The sequence below is a fragment of the Bubalus bubalis genome, chromosome 12 (genome assembly GCF_019923935.1).
Source record: "Bubalus bubalis isolate 160015118507 breed Murrah chromosome 12, NDDB_SH_1, whole genome shotgun sequence".
NCBI classification, from domain to species: domain Eukaryota; kingdom Metazoa; phylum Chordata; class Mammalia; order Artiodactyla; family Bovidae; genus Bubalus; species Bubalus bubalis.
In genome coordinates this window covers 47633078-47642747 of record NC_059168.1, presented here as the reverse complement: position 1 = coordinate 47642747, position 9670 = coordinate 47633078, and the positions used below count along the sequence as shown (strand labels likewise).

The 9670-nt window shown below is 48.6% G+C and overlaps 1 protein-coding gene across 1 annotated transcript; it reads right to left on the bottom strand.

Moving 5' to 3' along the window:
• Nucleotides 1-1724: 1724 nt before the first annotated feature.
• On the bottom strand, nt 1725-9039 carry CD8A (CD8a molecule). Its single transcript, XM_006074749.4, has 6 exons — nt 8791-9039; nt 8308-8673; nt 7605-7721; nt 7282-7392; nt 5807-5837; nt 1725-3029 (listed from the first exon to the last, which is right to left on the bottom strand). The coding sequence occupies exons 1-6, from the start codon at nt 8840-8842 to the stop codon at nt 2978-2980; spliced, it is 729 nt and encodes a 242-aa protein (XP_006074811.1). The 5' UTR covers nt 8843-9039; the 3' UTR covers nt 1725-2977.
• Nucleotides 9040-9670: the final 631 nt, after the last annotated feature.

Here is a 9670-nt window from a genome sequence, read left to right as displayed (position 1 = left end):
GGAGAAGAACGGTTCAAGTCTGCTTTTAGGAATAGCTTGTAAAATCATGGCTGTCGTAAAATTGGCTATTGTAAAATCATGTGCAGGAAAGATTTGCACACAGGCCCAGCGCAGAAAGGAGGGGCAGCTTCTTGCTGGTTAAAAAAAAAGAGAGAGAGAAAGTTCTCTTTGACCCACTTGCTGAAGTGTCACGGGATTTCCGTAGGGTGGGCTCTCTTAAAGCAGTTTAAAAGCTGGAAAAAAGAAACAACCAATTTCTCTTTTTCTTCAACAATTAGACTATGGTCTTGATAAGAGAATGCATCCTTATTAAATGTTGAAACTGGATTCGGCCAGCTGAACCAAGCTTACTGCATAGTACAAAAGTGATTTCTCTAAGTTCGTGTTTTTCGGGGTCCAAAAATGTGTTGTGGGCATCTTTCACGTAGGAAAATTGATAAAAAACCAGTGCTTCAGGCTACAGATTGGCAAGTAAAAAAAAAAAAACAAAACAGACTGTTGGGACTGAGGCCTCCGGCTCTGAACTGTCGGTCCTCCTGCACGTGTAGAACAAGCAGGCTGGATGTCTGGTCTCCGTGAGCCCTGAGCCTAGATTCACAGCCCACCCCTGGCGTGCCTTAGGCCTCCTGCTCTGTACACGCTGCTCTGTTTTCTTCCTGTTCTCGAGGGCCAGTTCTAATGCTTGCTTTTTCCTGTGTTAATATTTTTAATCTCCAAATTGTTGTTTTACCATTGTATTTGTGTTGAGTGAAGAAGTCCTTTCATGTGTGTGTCAGTTGCTGAGTCGTGCTGACCTTTGCGATCCCAAGCACTGTAGCCCACCAGGCACAGATTCCTTACTGTCTGAGTCATCAGGGAAGCCCAGCCCTTTCGTAGGGGATATGACAAAAAAATCAGGGAGTATTTAATCCTTTCTGGAGCCTCATGGCTCCCAGTTGCTCACACCTGAGCTGCAGGTTGGAGAAAAAATGTAGAAGAATGTAGCCCAGAAAGAATGTGGCCCTTTTACTGTCCCTCCCTTTGAGGAATGCTCCTCCTCACCTCTTTCAGGAAACACAGAGATAGCCCAGAGCCTGCAACCCTCTCCAAGCTAGGCCTCTGTCCCTGGGGTGTGCCCCCTCCTTCCCCATTCTGGTTAGCTTGATGGGTTTGGGAGGAGGGGTCAGAGCCAGATTTTGTCTTGAAGAAACCTTCCCAGTTTCTCTTCTGCTTTCCCACACTGATGATACTTTTTCCTCTAGATTTTTGTTCTCTAAAAGTAGACTGCTTTTTAAAATTAAGGCTGTGGAAGGCCATTTCTAGAGGGCAGGGGAAGTTCTGTTTCTGATGTGGTGCCAGCTATGTGAGAGTTCATTGAATAATGACTTGGAATTGTACGCTTACAGTTTGTGCACTTTTCCATATGTCTATTTCACCTGAAAGACAAAATGAAGATTTTGTGATGTATTACGAGAGGAGTAGCAACTCATCTGTTACCAAGGAAGAACAAAATGAAGGAAGATGATACAAGAAGAGACGAATTTATTTTGATTGATGTGAAAATGGGGAGTCTGAGGTGAAAGTGGGCAGTGACCCCAGAATTTTAGGTATTTGTCCTCAAGATGTCTGCAACTTTTTAGTAGTATTTGTTATTACAGTAGTGGAAGATTGGAAACAATGAAATATCAAGTCATGGATAAATAATGGCACAACCAAAAATGAAATACGACTTTGCTATTAAGAAGTAAGCCATAAATGTTTGTTTATTAAAGCCATTTATAAAAGCATAGTGCAATCCCATTTTAAAAAATTATATATTTTATATGTAGGCACAGAAAATAATCAGGAAGAATGTAGCCCATAATATTAACAATGGATTATCCCTGAGGTAAAGAATTACGGATGATTCTTAATACCTTAGCTACATTTTTTTCTCCCAGTGAGCATGCATTTTTTGCAGAACACAGTAAGAAAGGAAATGCCTTGTAGGGCTGGAGCTGCGCTCGTAGCCTCCTCACCAGAGTGTCTGCACATCCCCTCAGCTGCTAGCCTGGGGTGGCCAGGGCCTGTGCCAGCTGCTTGGTCCCAATTCTCCCTTTACAAACTATAAAAACTCACCGATAACCCAGGAGCATGTTTGAATACGGAATCTCAATGTTTAGAGAGACTTGAACTCCATTCAGCTTTCCTAACGTTCAAATCATGCTTGCAGAGGGTGGCCTCTCTTCTTTCATAGGTCCTTCTGCAACACAAGGGCTGGGAGAACCATCTCCAGGCTGGGATTTCCCAGAGATTTTCTTCAGAGGTCAGGTTGCTCATTTTCCATCGTTTGGTTCACTTCTTCCACTTCATTGGAAGAATTCCTATTATCTGTATCATTTCACGCTTGATTATAAAAAAATAATCTGATCCTGTTCAGCAGTATCACAGAACTCTGTCAAGTTTTCTTGTCCTATTTCATTACCTCATCGAGGCTCTGGGTGCAGTCATGGATCTATCACAGATGCTTCAGAAATAACTAGTTCTCTGAGGCTTGAGATCCAGCTCCCCACGCTGAGACAGAGGCCTCCAGAAGAAAGACCTCAGTTGTGTGGAGCCCTGCTAGGACTCTGATCCAGCTGTTCCCCATCTCTGGGCCTCAGCGTCCTCCTTTGTAAAATGTGTGGAGGAGAAGTTGGGGCTGAGTGGGTGCCGAGGCCCCCACCAGTTCTCACAGCCAGGTTCTGAGAATAGAGCTTGCGGTAGCTCTGGCCCGCCCGCCCTCAACCCGAGTATGGGAGCACAACAGCATGATAACCCTTGTGGTATGCCTTAGACACGAGTGTCTTGTTTTGTATCAAAGTAAATAATAAAGAAAAAGTAACTCTTCCCACCCCACCCCCATGAAAAACAAGAATAACAAGAAGGAAGGAAGCATGGGAGAAATCAAAAGGGAAGGATCTCAGGAGAGTTCTCAGTGTGAAGTCTTGTAGTGGCTGTCACGGGGCCCATCGCCATGTTAGACATATTTCTCTGAAAGGTTGGGCTTGCCTCCTTGTCGGACCACAGGCCTGAAAGAGAGGTGGGTGACTGTCAGTGCAGCAAGAGCCCCTGAAATTCGATGCAGCATCCACTCATGTCTACCCACACACACCTCCACCAGCTTCCCAGCCTTCAGAGGGGTCTGAGGACTTGTCCCCAGGCCACCGGCATGGGACTAGGTGAAGGACCTCAGCAACCCTGCCAAGAACTTTCCTTGTGCCATCTTGAGATGAGAGGCTGGAGAATGTGCCCAAGGTCACATAGCTAGGAGGGGTTGGAGGCAGCATCTGAAGCCAGTTAGTCTAGCTTCTTGGAGACTTTGTCAAGGTCCCCATGGAGGTGTGAGAAGCAAGCTGATAACCAAGCCATCATCTGAGTTGATTCTCAGCCCTTGAGAGGATCACAGCGATAGGGGAGGATGTGAATGAACCACCGTCTGTCAGTCAAGTAGAGCTACTTTACCTAAAATTCCCTTTGATAACCCAAATTTGATGTGTTAATTCACTACTGGGCTAGCACCTTCTAAATGGGCTGATTCATCGTGAGTGTCATGTCTGTACACACCATCCTCCAAAACATCTGGGTTGAAGCTGAGCTGCCCTTGGTCATCACTGAGCTTATTAACTCAGGTGTGTGAATTTCTCATAGTTTTAATCTGCATGGTTTTGTATTTTGGGACAGAGTTTTATTCTCAGTTACTCATTTCAAAATTTCAGAAAAGATAGAGATAACAGATGATTCTCCTCCAAAAACTTTCCAATATTGAAACTGCTAAAAAATCCTTCTCTGCTCTTAAAGGGTATCCATTGGTATATCACCTTTAGTATATGCATTGGAAATTCATTACATTTCCATTGTTAAAAAATAACAATGTATAAGACACTGAACTTGGGTTTCTGCAGAGAAATATCAAGGAGTGTGCAATGCAAACCTCAGGTATAAAACTTGAAACATTTTCATCTACTGAAAGGAATTGGTGAATAGAGTTGGTTATCGTTAACCCTCTCTGCCCTGGCCCCCAACCACAGAGAGGAGCCTGGGCTTTGAACAGAAGTTGCAACTCTCCTGCTTGCTAGCAGTATGGCCTCAGACAAGTCACTAAAGATCCTAAGCCTCAGTTTCCTCATCTATAGAATGGTAACCACACTGACTACTTTAAAGGTTGTTATGAAACTTGAAACTTAAAAACTTTATATATATTCATATATATAAAGCACTGGTAAACTTTAAGGTTATTATGATTGAGTTGGCCAGAAAGTTCATTTGGGTTTTGGGATAAACTTAAATGAACTTTTTGGTCAACCCAATATTATTGATGGGTGGATCAGTGGTAAAGAATCCACCAGCCAAACAGCAGATGCGGGTTCAATTCCTGGGGCGGGAAGATCCTCCAGAGAAGGAAAAGGCAACCCACTCCAGTATTCTTGCCTGGGAAATCCCATGGACAAAGGAGTCTGGTGGGCTATAGTCCATGGGGTCGCAAAGAGTTGGACACAACTGAGCAACTAAATAACAGCATTATTGATAGCTAACGTGTAAGCATGACTCTGCCACCTTGACTAGATTTCCTGATCTCTGAGCCAGTAATCTGTGAGATGGCACTGTGGTGTTCCCCTATTGGGTTGCTGTGAGCATAAGGAATTCCCTGGGTGTGACTCCCATCACTGTGCTGGGCTAGAGAGGGCACTTGCTAGATGTTAGGGCAGTGCTGCCTCAGACTAAGCTGGAAGGAGAAAGGAGACTGAGGCCTCTCTTTCAGACACCATTTTTCACTTACGTCTTTTCCTGATCATGTCAGAATGATCATGGGCTGGAATTGGTTGAGGGAGTCACTTGAAATGCCAGGTAGTTCTTTGCCTCTATCCCTGACTTCCCCTTCTTCCCCCTCCAGTCCTTGGCAGTAAATCAAGGCCCTGAGTTGCCACAGGGAAATGAGCAACTGAGGCCTTTTTTTTTTTTTTAAATCAAGTGATATTTAGTTCAGGTGATAAAACTGACTCTCCCCTCCCACCCCCAAAAGCTAGACTAAACCAATGGGAAAGAAAAAAAAAAAAGTTTTCTTAAGAAAACAACAAGACTCAGACTTCCTTAATAGTCCAGTGGCTAAGACTCTGTGCTCCCAATGCAGGGAGCCCAGGTTTGATCCCTGGTCAGGGAACTAGATCCCACATGCTTGCAGCTAAGAGTTCACATGCGCTGCTAAAGATCCTGTGCGCCACAATGAAGACCCAGTGCAGCCAAATAAATAAAAACTTTAAAAGAAAGAAATCAATATTTATGAAAAAAAGAAAGAAAAAACAAGATTCAGATGGAATTGTCCAGATAAAAGAACGTCGGGTCTTTGGGGGCTTCCCAGGTGGTGCAGTAGTAAAGAATCTGCCTGCCAACGCAGAAGACAAAAGAGAAGTGTGTTCGAGCCCTGGGTCGGGAAGATGCCCTGGAGGAGGAAATGGCAACCCACTCCAGTGTTCTTGCCTAGAGAATCCCAGGGACAGAGGAGTCTGGTGGGTGTCCACAGGGTTGCAAAGAGTCAGACATGACTGAGCACGCATGGATATAGGATTAAATGGGGGAATACTTCAGGTTAGGCCAAATAAGATGGACATTTCCTGAAATCACACTGCTCTTTTCATTAGTCCAGCTTTGCCTCCATGTCCTCCCCAGTGTCCCCCTTCTGCCTGCATCTGTTCAGACACTATAGTAACTCCCTGGACCTCAGGACTCTGCTGCCATGGTCTCTGTCTGGAAAAGATCCCCACCATCTGCTGCCTGGGATGAGCAGGTCCAGAGATTATAAGAGACTCACCTGGGACATTTGCAGACACGTCTTCGGTTCCCTGGTTAAGGAAAAAGAAGGGGTAAGATGATTATCTCACCATGACCAACAGTTCCAAACATGATTTCTGCTTCACTTTTCCTGTTTATTTAGGATTATAAGTTTTTTCTAGTGTGGCTATGACTATTTTTTCCAAAGCAAACAATAACTACATCAACATTATAAAAAATACATCATAGGTATTTGGTGGTCAGGTGTATAGGACTCCACACTGCCAATGCAGAGGGCCAGGGTTTGATCCTTGATCAGGGAACTAGATCCTACATGCTAAAACTATTAATAAAAGATCCCGAGTGCTGCAACTAAAACCCAGCACAGCCAAATAAGTAAATATTTGGAAGAAATACATCATAATAAAATAAACTTGTAAAATGACAGTGCATAATAATGATTGACACTGAAAAGAAGATTAATTTACTAAAACACAAGCTATAAAGCATAATATATTTACATTTTATGGTTTTAATAATTATTACTAAAAGTAAAAAATTGAAGTATAGTTGATTTACAATATTGTGTTAGATTCAGATGTATAGTAAAGTGAATCAGTTTTTATATATGTAAATATATATATAGGTAAATATATGGGGCTTCCCTGGTGGCTCAGATGATAAAGAATCTGCCTGCAATGCAGGAGATCCAGGTTTGATTCCTGGGTCAGGAAGATCCGCTAGAGGAGGAAATGACAACCCACTGTAGTATTCTTGCCTGGGAAATTCCATGGACAGAGGAGCCTGGTGGGCTACAATCCATGGGGTCCCAAAGAGTCGGATGTGACTGAGGGAATAACACATATACATATATATGTAAATGTATATATACATGTATATGTAAATAAATATTTCAGGTTCTTTTCCCTTATAGATAATTACAAGATATTGAATACAGTGCTATGCAGTAAGTAGCATTTAACTCTTGAGAACTGAGGTGAGGTCTTCTTTCCCACCCCTCTTTACATCAATTTAAAAAGCATTGCAAATACAGACGTGGGTGGACGTGGGTTAGTACGGCCACCTGCAGTAGGATCCAAATTGGGGTGGGGGCTCACAAGGAGGGGGCCGAGGATAAACCACTGCCTGTAGTGGTTTTGACCCGGGCTTCCTGGGCACTGGTCCCCGGGCCACAGCCGGGCCCCGCCCTGCCCCCATCCCCATCCCAGGCGTTTGTAATAAGCCCAGACCTGCGGGCTTTGCGGGTGGAACACCCACCCCTGCCGCTGCGGCTCCGGGGATGGGGCTCTGCCCTCCTAAAAACTTCCCGGGGTGTGGAAAGAGAAGGGGTTTTCCCCGCGTACTCTCTCCACGAAAGACATAGGCAGTGCCTGGCCCTGCGGTGCAGCTCAAAGTTCCAGAAATCCGAACCCAACTGAACTGCCCGCAAGGGCTGCCTAGAGCAAAGCGCTGCAAAAATCGGGCTGTCTTCCCGCGCGATTCCCCAGGACTTACGGCGGTAGCAGATGCCTGTGATGACCAATGACAGGAGAAGGACGCCGCAGGTCCCGACCAAGGGAGCCCAGATGTAGACATTGCAGGCGAAGTCCGGCCGGCTCGTGTCCACTGACGACACAGAAGACGCGGACATTTAGGAGAGGGCTCGGGATCTCCCCCCACCCTGGGAAACCTTCCCCCCTCTCCACCCCCGCGACCCTATCCCACCCCGCTGACGCGGGCACGTCCCTTTCCCGGTTCTGGCTCTCGTTTCCCCACCGCTTGGGCTGCTAGGAAGATCAGTGGGGCCCCAGCGAGGGCCTTTGCTGCGCCCGCCTCACCTGCGCTGCCCGCAGAGGTCCGGCACACCTCTGAGCGCGGAAAGATCGACCTAGTCTGCGGCGCGCTGGTGGGCGCCCGCGTGGATGGCCGCATCGCCGGCGTGGTGGCGGGCTTCGCTGCGGGAGCAACGGAGAGTGGTTAGGGGCCGCGTTGAAGCTGTGGCAGCGAACCCTTCCCACCTCTCCGCCAGCTTTTGCCAAGGGGGCGCTCCCTCCGGATTAGCCACTGGAGGAGCCGTAGAGGCTCAGCGGAGCTCGGCGCTCAGCGCAGGGAGATGCTGAAAGACCACCTGGTAGTCTGAGTGCACTGGGTGCCTTGGACATGAACACAGAGGCCCGTGCCCTTCCGCCCGGCCTCTCTCCAGGGCCCCACCAGAAACCTCGAGGGCTTGGAGGAGGCGGGGGTGGGACGGTGGGACACCCGCCTTCTACTGACCAGCAGAGGGAAGCTCAGATAATTGAAGTGCAATAACTTGCCCAGGATCATACTAGCCTGGAACTCGAGCCCAGATCAACCAGACCTAAAAAGTCACTTTGAATTACTACCCAGTCGCACCCTAGCCTCAGTTTTCTCCTCTGTGAATTGGGAACAGTATCTAAGTAGCCCCCAGAGGCTCGAACCCCAAGAGACTCGAACGTAGCGGTGTCCGTGTGAAAAAGGGACTCAGACGTGAACCCCAAAGCCCACCCAGGGCGCCCGAACCTGGCAAGAAGACAGGCACGAAGTTACTGAAGTACAGGATCGAGTTGCTCACGACGGAGCAAAAATAGTAGCCTTGGTCCTCCTCGAGGAAGCTGATCAGGGTGAGCTGGAATTTGGTGCCGGAGACCCTGGAGCCGGAAATGTGTTTGGGGTCCAGTCCCTCGGCTAGCTTGACCCGTTGAGGGGAGAGGTACATTAAGAATGTGGGTCTGGGGTCGTCCCCGGGTATCTGGCGGAGCCAGGAGCACCCTGACGCCATGCCGGACTGCAGCAACTCGCATTGCAGCTCCACCTTCTCGCCCAGTCTAGTCTCCTTCTGCGTCGGCGACATCCGGAACGAGAGCGACCCGAGGACCTTGGCGGCATCTGCGGGACACGGGCAGCGAGACTGAGCCGGGAACCCCGTGCCGCACCCCCCCGACCCCCCCCCCCCCCATCCCATGCCAGCCCCGCCCCCGCTTCCCCCAGGGGTAGCCAACTCACCGAGCAGCAGCAGGGCCAGCGGCAGGATCAAGGCGGTCAAGAGTGAGGCCATGGCGCTCTCCCCGCCGCAGAAACTCCGAGGCGCGCAGGAGCCGGTGGATCACCAACCGGGCCGGGGGAAGTTTCGCCCTTCGACCGGCCGCCTAGCCCGATTTCGCATTCGGAGGATGTGATGTCACTTGAAGCCCCGCGGAGAAGAGAGTCGCCCTCCTTTTCGCGGTTGTTACCCTCCAGCCCAGAGACGGGTGGGCGTGTGGGGGGTCTGTGAATGGGGCCTTCGAGGCAATCTGGCCGGGTGGAGAACTAGGACAAGGATGGTTGGACGTGGCCCTTGGAAGGGCTCTCTTGTGGGTGTGACAGAGGCAGAACATAGAAATGAGAGATTTCTAGAAGGGAGGGTGAGCGAGCAGGAAGGCAAGAGAAATGTCCACTTCCTTTGACCTCATTCAAAGTGGCCCTGGCACCGACAACTTGGGGCTTTAGGTCCCCGCGAATTGGGCCCTGAGGGCTGAGACTAAGAGGAGTTAGTGACTGGCCCACATCTGGGGAACTCGGACAGGGGAATCTGGGTGCCCACAGAGGAAAAGACCTTCTTCCTTCCATTGAGGAGACTTCCACCAGTCAGCCGGTCAAGCAGTGTGTGGGGCTTGTGATTTTCTGCTCCTCATGCTCTTTCCTCAGCAGTTAAACCTGGCCACCACAGCCTCATTCCTTCGAGGCCACTGCAGCAGCCTCCACGCTAGCCCCTCTTCTGGCCAGTCCCCCAACCACACTGCTGTGAACAGTATTCTCCAAAAGGGAATGTGATGGTGTCACTCTTGAAGCCTCCTGGTGACCTGCAGGTCTGCGTGGAAGCTCTGCGTGGAAGCTCAGCCCTGCC

Excerpts from the sequence above, each read along its gene's own strand:
- CD8A (XM_006074749.4), bottom strand. The coding sequence starts at position 8,842 with ATGGCCTCACTCTTGACCGCCTTGATCCTGCCGCTGGCCCTGCTGCTG. Across the intron at positions 8,674-8,790 it reads GCTGGCCCTGCTGCTGCTCG|ATGCCGCCAAGGTCCTCGGG; the intron begins GTGAGTTGGCTA and ends CGTGTCCCGCAG. Across the intron at positions 7,393-7,604 it reads GACCTCTGCGGGCAGCGCAG|TGGACACGAGCCGGCCGGAC; the intron begins GTGAGGCGGGCG and ends CTGTGTCGTCAG.